The 16813-nt window shown below is 42.5% G+C and overlaps 1 protein-coding gene across 4 annotated transcripts; it reads left to right on the top strand.

The window, feature by feature from the left end:
- Nucleotides 1-178: 178 nt before the first annotated feature.
- VCF1 (VCP nuclear cofactor family member 1) lies at nt 179-16666 on the top strand. Of its 4 annotated transcripts, none has more exons than XM_019650948.1 (4): nt 181-462; nt 4850-4949; nt 14305-14364; nt 16030-16666. In XM_019650948.1, the coding sequence occupies exons 1-4, from the start codon at nt 242-244 to the stop codon at nt 16261-16263; spliced, it is 615 nt and encodes a 204-aa protein (XP_019506493.1). In that variant the 5' UTR covers nt 181-241; the 3' UTR covers nt 16264-16666. The 4 variants fall into 4 exon arrangements, with proteins under 4 accessions (XP_019506496.1, XP_019506493.1, XP_019506494.1 ...); XM_019650950.1 differs by lacking the exon at nt 181-462 and adding an exon at nt 631-1090; XM_019650949.1 differs by lacking the exon at nt 14305-14364 and having other exon boundaries at nt 185-462.
- Nucleotides 16667-16813: the final 147 nt, after the last annotated feature.

Genomic DNA, 16813 nt, shown 5'->3' on the forward strand with positions numbered 1-16813 from the left:
ACTATTATTAATGACGCAATTTAATTTCATTTAAACCTGGTTTGGCTTTTACACGGGCCCCGCTTCGTTGCGAACAGGCGAAAGCCTGGGCCACCTCGCATGAAGTCCCCTTCTCCCAGAAGTTCCCAGTAGCTCCTCCCTCTCCGGGCCCGCCTCTTCCTGTGGGTGGGGTTACCGGTCTCAGAGGCCGAGATCGCGCCACTGCGCAGCCTCGAGAGGGCGGTACCACGGCGGCTGCGACATGGGGGGGCGCGGAGCAGACGCCGGAAGTAGCAGTGGTACGGGTCCCACCGAGGGGTACTCACCGCCGGCAGCGTCCACCCGAGCCGCGGCGAGAGCCAAGGCCCGAGGGGGTGGGCGTGGCGGCCGCGGAAACACAACACCCTCTGTTCCCTCTGCTCGCGGAGCGGCGCTGCGTCGCTCCCCTCCACCCGCTGCCATGAGTGAGCGCCTCCGCCCCAGGTGAGACTGTAGAGACCCCCCCTCCGCTTCCAGCCCCTCGCCTGTCTTGGGGGATGGAGTCGAGGGGGCGCGCGAAGCGGGGTCCGAGCAAGCGTGGGCGCTGCGGGTCCTTATCTGGGTCTGGGGGGGAGGAGAGGAGAGGGATGTGTGACTGATCGGGTACCTGGTCCTTGAGGGTACTGGAGGAGTGACTTCAGGGTCCAGGTCTCCCCTGCAACCCCATCTTTTCCCCCGTATCTTTCTCTATCTGGAGTGAAGTCTGGTGGATCCCGGAAGAGAGACGGTGGCCCTAAATTTAGGAGGGTGGGGGGATGGGAGGAATGTCTGATCTTTGCGTGGGGAGCCTCTAGGGCATCCGTGAGGAGACGGGGCCCCTAGGGCGTCTGTGAGAGGACGGGGCGGGGAGCTGCCGGCTCCCCAAGGTCAGAAAGAAGGGTTGGGCTTAATTCTGCAGCCGGGCCTAAGGATTAGGTGAGACCGAAGAACTGGTGCCCTGGACGGTTGTGAACACGGAAGGGCAGATGACCCAAGTGGCTTTGGGGAGTCTCGCTCTGGCTGGAGCAGCCTTTAGCACAGACAGGGTTCTAAACTGTCTGGATGCGGAGCCGTTTGACTCCGAAGGCGGGAGGTAGGATTATATCGCGACGCACGCCTTTTGCACGGAGCCTGGCCTTAGACCTGGGTTAGGGGTTTCACGCTGCTTGCCTGAGAATTACTGAGTAGAGCCCGGACCACGCTAAGCTGCGATTTCTTTTCTTTTTATTTACCCCTGTAACGATATGGGAGGAGAAAGTTGGGGCTGGGTACCCCGGAATGAAGAGGATCAATCAGCTGTATTTCACATTTAGGGAAATCCCTCATCAGTGGAGTTTGAAGTGAAGACCTATCGATCACCGTGTCCGACTCTTTCATTTTTCTAGTGAAGAGACAGATCTGGAAAGCTCAGCTGGTTGACCTCGGTCTTCCCAGGTTCACTGCGCTTTGTTTGATTCCATAATAGCCTCAGTGAGGTTTAAGCGAATAAAATAGGATTGCCTGGGCAGAGTACGCTGTGCGTTTCCTCGTCGTTCCATGTTTTCATTGGCTCTGAATGTAATTGACAGTCTTTCGGCCCGGACCCTGCTCTGAAGGATAGTTAATTCACGGGATTCAGATTCTGAAAAGCGTCCTGAGGTTATTGGGTCCAATAGTGAAAATCTAGGGCTCCTCAAACGTCAGCATAGGATTATTGATTTGGGTCGTGTTGTGAGTGAGGCAGGCATAAAGTCTCCTTATGTACAAAATATGAGTGGATCCCATTTGAGATGGGGAGCCCACTTACCGACATGCTGTTGGCATTAGGAACAGGATCCTTAGGCGGAGTGAGCCTGATCTGACAAGGCTGATCTGACTGCCATTTCTTTTCCTTCTCAAACCCAGTTTATACTTCTGATACTCGCTTGGAAGCTCTCACGTATCTGAAGAAGTCAAAATATTTTGTACAAAAAAAGGTTCCTTTTATCCAGCACTGTACACAAGCACTCTGAGTGTTGTTTTTACTGGTAACAGATTCCTTTTCTCTAGTATACAAATATGTCAACGTGTTTATACTGGCAACTCCATTTCTATAAAAGAGGTCATTTGATTTGGACAAGGGTTTCTTATCTACTTCTCTCTTCACCCCATGTTTCATGTGTGATGGACCCGTTCTGTCAGCTCCAGCTATCTTAGTATCTCCAAGTCAGTTCACTTTTTGGTTCTGTTTTCTCCCGTTTTAAGATGAAGCCGTTGGTCAAAGGTGGTGTTTTTTCCAGTTGTTCCACAGTATACTGGGATGGCCACAGAGGAGTGGGTGTGTGGCAAGGAAGCCCTTACTTTGACCAAAACATTATCCTTTATCTCATATACGAGTATATTGAGGGATTTTTTCCCCCCCCTGTAAGAACAAAGGGTTCTGTTACTTTAAAAATATTGTTTTGAAAACCACTAGTCTCCATTCGTTAGGCTTTCTTCTATGCCCGGTGTCTAGGTGATGACAGGAAGACTGCAGAGAAATGAAATGATGAAAAGTGATGTAATCAGCCACCCTTAGAAGTAACAGATGCTAAACATAATCTGTAACTACAATAGAAAGCTAGGGAGAATATAATCAATTATAGGGTGGCTGCTAAAATGATAACCTGGTCTGTGTCATTGATGTTGAAAACTATAATCTGACTGACTGCGGATAGAGTTCAGCATGAAGCTGTAATCTTGCCAATATTAATGATACTGTTGAAAGAAAAATGTTTCAAGGACAGAATCAGCAGAGAGCCTAGAAAAAGAATTGAAGAACAGGTAGAGCTCATTCTTAATCCAGTTCCATCCAAAAGAGAGGGCCCCCCACCAGGCCAAAGAGATAATTCTGGTACTTGGAGAAATCAACTGATTATGAGGCTGGGATATTTCATGTGACTTTCCCAGAGTTTGTTTGAAATCTGCAAAATCAGCCCATCCTCTGTTCTTACATTCTTTTTGCAACCCTCCCTGACATTCATATTCTTGTCACTGGAAAGATATGTACCCCATTATAAGTGAGGAAATCGGAAAGTTTTGGTCAGCCTCGTAAGTTTGGTTAGAGTGACTCAGCAGCCCAAAGCAAAATCAGCTGCTGTCACACTGATAAAAGAGTTTGGGAACCAACATACGGCCATTTGATGAGTTTCTTTTTGGGTGTTTGTCAGCTTGCCTTCAGTTAGACATTGCTCTGTTACTTCATCACATTCCCACAAACATTCTCCGGTCACAGTAGGATAAAAGTAGCAATTTTTTGGTTCAAATCTATGATAATAGCACACCTTTTTAATGATTATTAAAAGCTGGTATTCATCTAGTTTTTAGCCTCCACGTACTTCAGATCATGTGTAGATATGATCTGATCTCCTGGGAGAAAGGTAGGAAGCGGAAATGGGGATCTTTTTTTACAAACAGTTGAGGTTTAGAATCAGCTAATAAACGGTGTAGTCCTCTACCGATTCATTGGTTAATGCTTTATCATAACCACACACCCGCTATTCACCATTCCAAGCCTAAACTGGCTCCAAACTCATTCACAAACTTAGATGTATTCAAAATGTTGCAGAGTACAGGGAGTTGAACTCAGGGTGATAACAATGTTTCTTCAATATCCAGACCTCAACTCAAGCCACCCCACTCACGTAGAAGGTATATAGAAGACTATATGCTCGAATTCAGTGCTTTCCAAAAAGCTGCTTTTTCCTCTAGCTAGAGGAATTGGGACATTTAAGAGTTTTCATTATAGCAGATTATGCTGCTCTGTGTAAATTGGCCTCTAGTCAGCACTGTTTGCAGTGTTGGGACCCTGCTGTACCTGTGTTGTTCAATACAATTGCCAGTAGCTACACGTGGCCAGTAAGCGCTGAAAATGTGGGTAGGGTTACTAAGGAACTTTCCATTTTATTTTAATTAAATTTAAATAACCACATACGCTAGTGACTACCATATCGGACAGCACAATTCAGGCAATTTGAATTTATACCTTAAAATTATACCTCCTATAATTTATTTCTATTTTCTAACTGGGGTTTAGAATTTCTTCTAACAGCACTTGATTCTTGTGTAGAAAACATAAAAGTTTTGTCTCTATTACACACCCGAGAACACTTGACCGAGAAAGATGTGTGATTTTTCTTTAAATCTGCACATTTTAAGCAGCTTATGCTACAGTCTCAAGGTAACAATCTGGTGAAATGGTATCTATCATAACACGAAGTGGTGTGGCTGAAATAATCAAGCTTATGTGTCCAAGACCCACTTTTTCAGTGATTGTCCAGAAAAGGAATGTATTTTTTTAGAGGGCATAGAGCTTTTGTGTAAGTGATAATTGGGGAAGAGTCAGGGACGAAGGAAAACTAAAGATTAGCGGCTACCATGAACCTCTATGGATTTGCCAGTGTAGCACCGTTTTTATATGGATTTTAAGGGTAAAATAGGCAAAGGCGACCACCCCTGTCTTAGGTGTTATCATGTGGAAGGGAGTAAAATCAGGTAACTTGGAATTGTAATTTCAGGAACTGTAGAAAGACGGTAACCTTAATTAGGTGGGGTTTGAAGGAAGGCCCCGTCATTGACGTTTTCCTGCTCTTATTTTCCCAGTAGGCGTAAATTGTCAAGCTTCGTTTCAGAAATTAGTCACACTAATTTTAGCTTGACTGTACTGCTACTATTTTATTTTTTTGCTCTTTGTGCCCAGGGGTGGTGTACTTCCAGTTTTTACCTATTAGGATGTCATGTGATAAAATATTTCTTCAGGCGAGAGGGCATATGTATATATTGTCATGGTTCACAATTTTAAGTGTCTGAAAGATCAATTGTTGGATTTTTTTTCTTTCTTGTGATTTAATTTCAGGAAAAGGAGAAGGAATGGCAATGAAGAAGACCACCATCTTCCCCCCCAGACCAAGAGGAGTAGCAGAAACCCCGTCTTTCATGATTCCTGGGACACAGAGGTAGGAAGTGTGCTCAGAGTCTCTGCTGTTTTCATTGCGTGAGCTAAATAACGCAGTTTCTTCCGTGTAATTGAAATTATTATTTGAATAAATAAAAGTGATCTTACTTGATTGCAATGGTTTCAGCTGTTTTTGTCCTGGCCCCTTTGAGGGAGCTATGCACCCTCTCCCCAGCAAAACGGCATGTGTCTGCACACATTCCTTCCTTCACCCCATCCCCAAATTTGTATTTGTTAGGAGTTTTCATGAACCTTTGAAAGCCCTTCTTTGAACCTCTTATTTGGTATTTCAGAAGCCAACTTATTTTCTAATAGTTTATAAACCATTATTGCCTTTAAGGCAAGGAGATTGTGTGGCTTCAATTCACTTATCTTTAAGAGACACTATAAGCATTCATGTATGTATATGTATATGTATGCAAAATGTATATGTATGCAAAATCCTGTTTCAAAGTGTTTTTACTTTGTCATCATCATGTTGTTCTGAAAAAGGGCTGCTGGCAAGGGGTCAGGGAGAGAGCAGGGAGCCTGGGCTTCCTGTGAGAGTGCTTCATGGGCACCCTGGGGGGACAGTCTCGCCGCAGTGCAGAAACATTAGAGGGACGCTGCTGTGAAACAGGCACCCAAAGATTTTGACCCTTAACAGTTCTCACCTTAACAGAGAAGCCCCTCACTGGCAGATTCCTAAGCTCGAGCCTCATAATGTCAAGCACAATTCTGTATATCACAATTCTTGCACAACCAGATTTGTAATTTAATTAGCTCTTGATAATAGGACTTGCCCTACATCCAGCCTTTACCAGAAATCCAAAGCAACTCCCCGGGTGGGGTGGGGAAGGGAGGAGGGATCAGTAACTCTGATGTAGGTAAGACTTATTCAGGAGCAATTAATCTAAAGTGCAGAGAGATCCTTCTATGCGGAGGAGACTTGAGTGTATTGCTTTCATCTTTTAAAAACCTTCCCGTCAAATTTTTTCTTTTTTAAAAATGATTTACAGAAAAGTTGTTGAGCTTGGTTCACTGTGGTAGTTGGGGCATCTCAGGCATGAAAGAAAACCAGAGAATAGAGGCTGCCACGAACATCTAACTGTGGTACAGCTGCAATAGTGAATGAGTTTCCGTTATCCTTTTGGATTATAAGACTTTTCCTTAAAAAAGTGTGCGGTGATTACTTTCATGGTGTCAGCGTGGATATTTCTTTACTTGTACCGGTATGTGAATTCTGCTATAGTATGTTCGTACTATTAGGTTGTCGGAAAAGTCATAACGTATTTTTTCTATGTTTTTCATTGCAAAAATGCGTCATGACTTTCCTGACAACCCAATAATGTGAAGGTATAGTAGGTCTAACTCTTCGTATTGATCTTTTTTCCCCCCTCTGTGTGTAGTTTTGATGCCTGAGAACAGGAATATAAATAGCTATGTTTAAAGAATTAAACATTTCTGAGCTCTTACTGCAAGTAAAACTCCTTAGTAGTAGTTTTTGTTTTGTTTTAACTGCTGTTTGTGGAAAATGACCTTCACTCCCATTCTAAAACCTGTGTATTGGTATCACAGAAGAAAACAACGCATTGTTATTCAACCTGGTGGTGTCTTGTTCTTACTTGTTCAGAGAAATTCAGCGGTTAAACCACTCGAATCATTAGCCTGGGGACGGACCAGATTGTCTTTGTTATAATTTACAGTTGATACGGGTCGGGTCGTGGTAATCTTACCTCTGGGGGGGGGCGCTCTGTTTCAGCTTTGCTGACCAGCCATCTGAGCCAGTGGCCTCTGGTGCTTCCCCACTGGTGGTATTAACAAGTAATGAGGCCCAGTGAACCCAAGGAGAGCTTGAGAAGCAAAAGGCACAGGAAAGTCTTTAAAATGGAAAGTTAGGCCCTGAATAATTGAATCGTTACCACTGGAATAGGTGATTATGCTTACAGCACAAAAATACCAAGTTCAGGGGCGTTTGGCTACTTTTTGACAATTGTATATAAAAGGGAAAATAAGAACATGATTCATTATAAATGGATTGCTAATCTTATTTATTTATATACTCATCTTATTAATGAAAATGTTATCTTTTAATTCTAACATAGGGAGGGCCAAGGTAGGTTTCCTTAATATTAAGTCTGTTGGGAGAAAACTTTTCTTGTGTCTTTCCTGAAATACTTAAATAATTTTAGAATTCTTTTTCTTGTAACATGAAGAACTTTCATTTGGAAGGAGTTTGTTTTAATTCTAAGAGAGATTTAAAATTAATTCCCAAAAGCTATCTTTTTCTCCTCAGTATTATAATAGTAGCAAGTACAGGGGAATAAGATGTGAGGAGTTTGGTTTATTTAAACTATTGAACTATGCCGCAAGTAAATCATAATAACCTGAAAAATGGAGATAGTATATGCCTCTTTTTTCGTAGATACTATGAAGCTAAAGAATGTGAACTGACTTGCCAGGTTAATTATGTAGGAGACTTTTACTTTCCTTGTACATTTTCTTCCTGTCATTTTTGTAGGTGGTAGTATTTCTACTTCTCAGATGGAAAAATTGGGGCACAGAAAAAAAGTCACTTGCCCAAGCCCAAAGATACACACTAATGAGAGGCAGGGTTGGTGAGCCCCAGATCTTGACTGCTGAACCCCACATCTTGACAGTGGAGGGGCTTGCTCCTAACCATGGTGTGTGCTGTCCCAACAGAAGGTGGGACCGAAGTGCTCAGTGACTTGGCTGACTGTATCCAGAGGCAGCTCTCTTAGACCGCTCTCTATCACAGGAACAGAGAAGAATAGCTGGGAAACGTTTTCCCGAGTAAATTCTAGGATATGGTCGGAGCTAGAAAGCCATTTTAAATTTCTAGCTAGAAAAAGTGAAGAAATTGGGGTGTGGTGGTTTTTTCCCCAAAAAATAATTGGTGTTTAAATTGAAGACCTTGAGTTTTAGCTCCTGTGACTCAGATTGAATGACGTGTGGGCCTTAGGATGTTATTTTTAAAATTGAGACATAATTTACTGGGATAGGAATAAAACTCTTTGTAAAGCCATTCTGTATGAATCATGTTAGTTAATGTCTAAGTAAGTCAGGCTCGTGTTTCTCCTCGGTGAGCAAGAAGTGAAATGATTTATCAGTTGGGGTCTTCCTATTGGCTCCTGTGCAAAGGCAGCGACATCCCCCGATCTTGGACAGTTATTTGGATGGGTAGAAGCTCTCTGGGTTTAAACTTCTTTATAGATTGGTTCTTTCAGGGGCTGGCATTTTTGGTTTGAATTGTATCTTTACTTGTATGAGTAATGTTCTTTGCCTTCAGTTTTAATACCTTTATCTACAAAGCACACGAGACATTTCCATGTAAATCTGGCTTCTGGTACGTGGTATATGCCTCAGAAAAAGTGCTGCTGCCTGAGGAAAAGCCTTTTTACAAGACCCCAAGTTTTTAAATATCTTGAACTTATCAAGACCATTTTGATTTTTCAGATCACTATGAAGTAACAAGTAGACAGTGAGAAAATGTGGAGATAAGACAGAAGTGGCTTATCTGGAACAGCCTCTGCCTTTTCTGTCTCTCAGGAGGGGGATATTTTAGATACCATAATCCTAAAATCCCAAGGGTGTTCTTATGGGAGTGTAGAGTCCTGACAAATTAAAAAACAATAGAACCAGGGGAATCCGTGTATCATTAAAATTAGGATTCCATAATTTTTTTTTGTTTGTTTTAAAGATTTTTATTGGGGAATTGGGGGATCGGAACAGTGCTGGGGAATTGAGGGAAGGGGAACAGACAAGTTGCTGTCGTTTTTTGTTCTTCAGTCTAGTTGTGGAGGACATTTCTTCACTGGCCCAAGTTGGCACCATCATTGCGCTCTTCCCGGGCGAGGCAGATCAGTCGCCGGCCTCTGGATGGCCGCTCACTGCGGCTGCTGGCTGCTCACGCTGGCTGCTGACTACATACGGGAGCCCATGGCAACCTACTGCCACAGGGGCTGTAGCCTACGCTGTAGCCGGCGACTCACAGCATCACAGCTCCAGGTTGAGCTGTTGTTCAGCATCTTAGCTGTAGAGGGCAGCGTCACTGGCCCTCATATGTGGGATCTGAACCGGGGCCCTCTGGCGTCCCAAGCCAGCTCTTAACCATTGTGCCACTCGGCCGGTCCTTTTTTTGTTTTAAGAATAAGAATGAGCTGACAATGATAATATTTAACATAATTTTTCAGAAAGGTATCTTAGGGCTCTTGGGTTTTGCCCATTGTCATCTCTAAGTTTACATAGGGTAGTAGGCACATCCTAAGAGACAGAAGTGTTTTGGCAGACTCTGTTTTGGGTAAAACTGTCAGGTTGTGTGTTTAAAACCCTGTAGCAAATTAATTCTGAATTAACATCTAAAAAGGTCCATTAAAAAATGGAGGCACAGTCCTTTCAAAAATGAGTCTAATTTGTAGTGTACATTTTAAGAAACTTTGGTCACAGCTTAAGTCCTTAAAATGTTTGTTATATATCAACTCCCAGCATCAAAAGCTGCCCCAAGCAGTTTCGTACTGAAACTGAATGTGAAATCTGTTATGAGGGTACATATATTCACGTGTTTTTGTATAGGTGCGCATTATGTTTTGGCCTGTTGAAATTTAAACAAATGAAGTGATAACAGAATATTTTGTTTTGGAAAGAACTCAAAGCACATTAGAAGGTCCACCTTCGTCTTGTAAGGATTGACACTAAAGATTGACCTACCTGCATTTTCTTTCCTTGCGTCTTTAGGAAGTGGTTTAAATAACCCTCTGAAGTCATTTGGAGTCTTCTTGTCTGAGTGGCATTAGCAGACCTGGAGCTGTCTTAACATTGTTGGGCACTTTGCAAGCCCAGGATTTTACATTAGATGCTTTACCGACTTGGCTAGGGTCTCTTGCACTTAATCCCAATTCTGCAGCAGCCTTCAAATGAACTGCATTATGACTCCGGGATGTAGTTCACAGTGAGCGAGACTTATTTTCTTTTGAGGCTCTTGTAAATTAAAAGCACCAGTGAACAGGGAGATGGATGTGAGTGGAAACTGGGGCTTGAAAGGAAGTGATCTGCCTTTCTAATTAAGAAGAGAAAGCATACAGCTCTAGGTAATAAATATACACATATCTGGTTTTATTTTTATGAAGCCGACTCAGTAACACTCCTGCCTGGGGGGCTTTTTCAAGGTTATTAGCAGAAAGAGTCTTGAGAGTTGATTAGGTTCTACCATGAATGTACAATAAATGGGTTGTCTCTCAACTGACTTCACACCCTGGGCAAGTAAATAAAGGGGAGGCCTAGCCAGGGACCAAGAGGCCTTTACCTTTGGTGTAATCTAGCCCAGTGGACTGAGAAAAACGAACTTCCTCAGCTTCTTGTCCTCTGCTGCACGATTTCTGTATATTCTTCCTTTCTGCCAAAGAGAAGGAAGTGCCCCTCGGCCTCCCCGCACCTGCTGCACACCCTGCCACGCGTCCTGAGAGCTGCTCCTGGCGCTCTGCCTTCTCCTCACCTCTGCGGCCTCCTCACCCGCTGCCTGTGGCACCAGCCCACTCCCGGGCTGTTCCCCTCCCCAGCTCGGCTTCTCTCAGCCCCCTGTCCCCCCACTGCCGCCAGCCGCCTCCTCAGCCTCTGCAGCTTCCTGTCTGCCCCTCCTTTCCTCTCTGGGTCCTGGCTTCCTCTGGACGCCGGAGCTTTCCTCAGGGCTCCCCGACACGCTTGCCATTCAGCAGAATGCACTGAGCACCGAGTACAGCTGACCCTTGAACAACACGGGCTTCAACCACGTGGATCCATTTGTAAGTGGATTTCCCCCAGCAGAAATGTACAGTACTGATTTCCTTAATAACATCTTTTCTCTAGCTTACTTTACTGGAAAGATACAGTATGTCATATATATAAAATACAAACTATGTGTTAACTGTCTGTGTTACTGGTAAGGCTTCAGGTCAACAGTAGGCTATTAGTAGTTTTGGGGGAGCTATAGGTGGATTTTCTATTGCGAAGGGGGTTGGCACCCCTAACCCCTGCGTTGTTCAAGGGTCAGCTGTATTTTCCAAGCATTGTCCTGGGTGCTCAGTGTCAACATGAATGTCTCCATTTCCTTCCTGAACCCCTTCCATCTCTGGGGTGTGACACATACCCCTTCATTTGCATTGTCACAGTCTTCACGTGGACCCGCTTTCCTTCTTGACATCAGAAAACTTCCCCGATGGCCTCTGCTCAGTGTCCCCTACCTCAGCCCAACAGACCCCCAGCATCCTTACTTCTCAGTACAGATCTGAACGTGTCGCCCGGGCCTGGACGTTGTTCCTGCAGACTTCGGGCACTTACCGTCTAGCCCTGACCTCTGTGTTTCGTCTCACTGACACTTCCGGGGTGGGCACCGCCACCCCACCCCATCAGCTGTTCCTCCCCGGGACACTCCTGATGTTGCTCTTACTGCCCTCCCAGTTCGTCACCCTGCTTATTTAAACTCTTCCTCTGCCGTCTAGACCCAGTTCAGACGCTGTTCTTCTTAAGGAGCTTCTCCTGGTGCCCTCTGCCCACACCTGTTCCTAGATTTCTGTCACTGCAGTGGCTGTCCTGTCCTTATCAGTGGCTGTATTGCCACCATGTTCTCAGTACAGAAATGATTAGGTGGCCCTCGTGCCGTGCCGCCCGGTACACAGCAGGCCCGCACACATTTGTTTGGACAGTGGTTGGACATCAGAATAACCTGTGCCTACATCAGCCAGGTTTTCCTGAGGTTGGGGCCCTGGCGTGTACACTTCTTAAAAAAAGTCCGGGCCTTTTTTGAGCATTTTGAGCCTTGCCTCTGCTCGGGGCCCGCTCCAAACTCTTTGGAATGTACTTTCTTTTCTAATAATGGCCCTTGAGCCATTCTCTACTACTGTTGGGGCCTGCTTCTGTTTCTTTGAAATGTATTTTTTTTCTTCAAAGAAACTCCTTTTCTGCAACTTAAAAAAAAAAAAGTCCGCAAGTGATTCCAAAACAGACTGCATTCTTCTGGGTCTCATCCTGCACCTGCAGCGACACGGGTACACGGGCAGGTTTTATGACTGCCCAGCTTCACCTCTCCCTTGTCACCCAGATTCACTGCACGATTCCTAGGAGTTGCCTTTGTGTATTTAGAAAGATGCCCTCCGTGAGAATCTTCATACATGTAACTGTATTGTGCTTGCATACCTGGGTTTTTATTTCACAGAATATGACCTTTTTCTCTCTTGATTTGTAATACAAATGTGTCATTGAAAATGCCCTGTGGTCAGCACTAACCTAAACTGAAAATTCGGAGGAGAGGAAGGGTCTCTGTGACTGGGTTTGGATAAACTGTCCTCTGAGGAGTCGGGCCCGGGGATAGGACTTGGAGGTGACTGGTCTTTCTCAGTCCCTAAGTTTCTGGACTCTTTCAGTGAAAGAACTTGCTGTCTTTTTGAGAACAGGAACAGTAACAAGGTAAACACTTCCTGTACCAGTTTAGCTGTGGTTAATTCTCAAAACCATGCACTGTCACGTAGTGCCCCTCGCCACCCCAAGGCTTTGATACTAAAAGGTGCCACTAAGAGGGAGACATGAGTTTTTCCTATTTCAAGTTTTTTGGTTTTATAAGACAAAACGATTTACTCCTGTGTGTATCTTAAAGCACTGATAGAGACTTAAAATTTGATTTTATGCCTTTAGGGTTAAAAGTAAATAATGGTCTTTATCCCATAAAGCACATCATTTTGATGGTTGACAGTGTTAAGACCGATGATAATAACTTTCAAACATTTTTGACCCAAATAAATGTTTTGCTTTGTGACTCAGTACATACCAAATATATTTGTGAATAATTGAAAAAAGTTTCACAGAACAATTACCCTTACCATGTTGCACTGCTTTTTTTTTTTTTTTTAAATGCTGGTTGCTACCCACCAAATGGGTTTCACCTTCCATTTGAAAAACACTTGCCCATCCATAGATTTTGAGATACTCCCAAAAACCTCTTACAGCAAGAAGACAAGTCTGAATTGGCAGAAAATAGGAACCAAAGTATCTTTGAAAGAGTTGTGTCATTTTTACCTTTGATGACAGTAGTACACACAGAGTATGTAACGCTTCATATGTATTAAAATAACAGTGCTTCTGGGGTTCTATATAGGCTTTTATTAGTTTGAAAGTATCATTGGTCTGTCTGCTCAATGTAAGTGAATACAACTGAAGCAGTTTTCGATGTTCTTAACCCTCCTTTGGGCGCAACTGATCTCACAGATTCATTGCCACTATGAAATACGTTTTTACTTTACTAAGTCACAAACACAACTGGCGATAGGTTATGATAGAGGGGGGAGATACGGAAGCGATGAGTCACGATACTTAACTGTTAGATATTTGAAAATTTGTGTGCAATGAATCTGTGAGATCAGTTGCACCCGACGGAGGGTTAAGTAGTTCAAGGATGCAAAACAGTCTTCCTAAAATCTATTGACAATATCAACATATGTATATTTTTTAAGTCTCAGTCTGGAAGTGAGAAGTAACTGAAGATCTTACTCTCTTTTGTAGTAATATTCTTTAGTTCTCTTACTCCTAAGTCTTTTTCCTCAAAAGAAATATTTTTTTGAAGAACTATAGAAAATAAAGATATTAAAAAATATATAGAGGCCGGCCAAGTGGCTCAGTTGGTTAAGAGCTCGCTCAAGAGTGTGAGCGCTGAGCAACAGAGGTTCGAGTCCTGGCCCAAGCTGAGCAGCCGCTGAGCTGCCAACAGGTGGCAGGATGGCTCAGCTATAAAAAAAAAAAAAAGTACAAAAAAAATATATATAGAAGGTCCAAATTCTAAATATTTTAGCATATATATCCTTCCAGACTATTTTTTGGTGTTCGTATATGTCTGTATTAAAGAAAAACCTTTAAAACCAGCTGACATACATACTGTATTGTAACCTGTAAAAAAGATCTAGTTTGTGTGTGTGATCATTGTTAATAGCTGAATAGAATTTCATTGTTATGAATTATAATTCATGTATTATACTTTATATATAAAATATATACATTTATATATATAATATATTATAATTTAACCAATTTCCCTATTGTTAGACATTTAACTTGTTTGCTGTTTTTAGCTATTTATAAACAAGGCCACACTAAACATTTTTATACATGTCTATAAAACTAAGTTACAAGATTTTAAAAATAGACTAGAAATTGCTAGTATATGTGTCCCTCTCCCCTTTTTTTATGGTTATTGTACAGAAATCTTTTCTAACATGTTTAAAGAATTTTTACCTTTTCTCAGAATAGTGTCACCTTTGTTATTATATTGTGAAATAAATATGAGATGGAAACTTGACTTACTAGAAACTGATTCTAGTTCTTGCCTTAATTTTCAGACAGTACCTGTAATGAAAAACAAGGAAAACAGACTAAGAGGAAACAAAGTTTTCTGCGCGGTGGGTTTCTTATCTAGTGTAGTAGTAACCTACTTGTTAAATATTCACGACCTCACCAGGTGTCCCAGCGGCAGTCCTAGGTGGTTATAACTCTAGGTTAGGGGAGGCTTTTATGGGAAACAATTTTTGTTTTTGAATTGGCTTTGACTTCTTAAGTCTCTGAGTAAGTGTAATTGCCGTTGCTGCTAACCCTGCTACCCGATGTCACTCAGTCCATTATGATCCACTCGTGAGTTTTTTTAATTGTAGAAAGATAGGTTGTCTCCAACGACCTTTGGGCAATGGGATATGTGACTGATGTTAAGTAGCTCCAAATGACCCACAGATCATGACAGTTCTTGGTTTAAGTCATAATAATGGATGCCTTTCGTGAACATGCTTTCTTTGCCGTTTCAGGCATGTTTATGTACATATTGTTAGGTGTAACTTTTGATGGGAAAAATGGATTGAACTGGTATTTTAAAGGTCACTTTTAAAGTATCTGTCTGGAAACAATATTTTATTTATACATTTATTTTGATAATGAAAATAGTAGTAATCACATTGCAAAAAAGTTACAGTGAAGGGTAAGAAAAGATACGCAACGATAATCTCTCCAAACATAATTACTGTGGGATTTTTGTTTATTGTCTCTTTTCTTATGTGTAGATGTTACATTGTAAGCAGACATTTCAAAACCAGTATCTTTGTCTAAGGGAATATAACTAACTCAAAGGGCTAATTAGTTAAAAAAAATTTACACCAGATCATTTAATTACTAGAATTCTAACTTGCTCATGCATTGATTCCTTTTAGCACAATATTGTATTGAGTTATAAAGAAAGAGTACTGCTAATCAAGTTATTGGGGCTGCCATTTATTAGAAATGCAATATTAAAATTGCATAATACCATAATTCTAAAAGGATCCTTACCATGGCCTTCTCTTTTGAGAATCTTACCAGTGGAAGGAAGGAGATTGCCGAGTGACTCTTGTTAGGGATCTCTGTGTACCTTCTTCAAGGTGACTAGGACACTAAATCATGTTAGTTACATAAAAGAAAAGTTCATGCACACGTATACGAGTACACATATCCAAGCAGCAAAAATGCTGGAACAACTTTATAAGAAGTATTTCAAGTTTTTCAGGGTATGTGTTCTGCATTCAGATAATACCATTTCGTGTCCATGAGATGATAAACCACAAAATTGTCACTGGTTTTTATTTTTTATTTTAACTTGTGCCCAGAAGCCATCGTGTTTGTTATGAGGACACCTTTTATATACCCTGTGCCAATGATCGATTCTTTCCCTTGGAGGCTGAGAACCTCTCCTTTGATTATTGGAATGAATGATAAAAGCAGGTAGAGAAGACATGTACAGGAGTTAAGATGTGGTTGAAGGGATTTGCAGTCAGAAGGCCTGTGCTTGAATGTGGACCCCACCACTTCCTAGGGATGTGTAATGGGGACAGCAATCCCACCTGATCTTACAGCGGAGCTGTGAAGTTAGAATGGAATGTCTTAGGTGAACGTACTTTGTAAACTGGAAAGCCCAGGATATGTTTTGTTGCGCGTACTCCTCAAACCGATAGGAAGAATACACTTAAATAGCGTGTTGTCAGTTAAACCACAGTCAAGTTCTCCACACAACGGCCTAACCGTGAAGTGTGTCTTTTTCTTTCCAGTCTTCAAGCAGCGATAGTGGTGGGAGCAGCAGCAGCAGCAGCATCAACAGCCCGGACAGGGCCAGCGGCCCAGAGAGCAGCCGGAACCACGTGGCGGCCGGATGCAGCCCGCACAGCCCGCCGCCCATGCCCGAGCAGTCTGCACTGTGCCAAGGCCCTTATTTCCACATCAACCAGACCCTGAAGGAGGCCCACTTCCATAGCCTACAGCACCGAGGACGGCCTCCCACATGATGGGCTGGAAGCTTCTTGCCTTCTGTGAAGGGACAGCGCTGTGCAGATTGGATATTTCATCTTACGATGTTTTAAAAAATTGCACAAAAAAATGCCTGTTGGCTTTTCAGTCTATATTTGAAATAACAGGTTAACAGGCAGTTGTTTACTTGTGGTTTTGCTGCACTATTGCAATTTCAAAGGGGCTTTGAAGCAATTTTTATAGGATTCTTTTGAGGGTGGGTATCAAATCCATGTCAAGGTAATGGTATGAGGAACTCTCTCATCTGCGTGTTGAATCCATAGTTTGTCCAGTTCAGATGAATTTACAAATCTGTCAATTAGAAATTCTACCTTATGTAAAAAGGCCTTTTAAAAATGCAGGATCTTCAATTTTTTAAATTCAATAAACTAGTAAAGAGTATCTAGTTTCCATGAAAAAACATAAGTTTTTTCCAAAATAGAGTAAGCTTGATTCAGTCTTGCACTGAAATTAATCGCCATACTACCTCTTAGTATGTAGATGTCCTGTTGAAAGTACTCTCCTTTGTAACAGAACAATCAGACCCAA

This window comes from Hipposideros armiger, unplaced genomic scaffold (genome assembly GCF_001890085.2).
Source record: "Hipposideros armiger isolate ML-2016 unplaced genomic scaffold, ASM189008v1 scaffold_150, whole genome shotgun sequence".
NCBI lineage: Eukaryota > Metazoa > Chordata > Mammalia > Chiroptera > Hipposideridae > Hipposideros > Hipposideros armiger.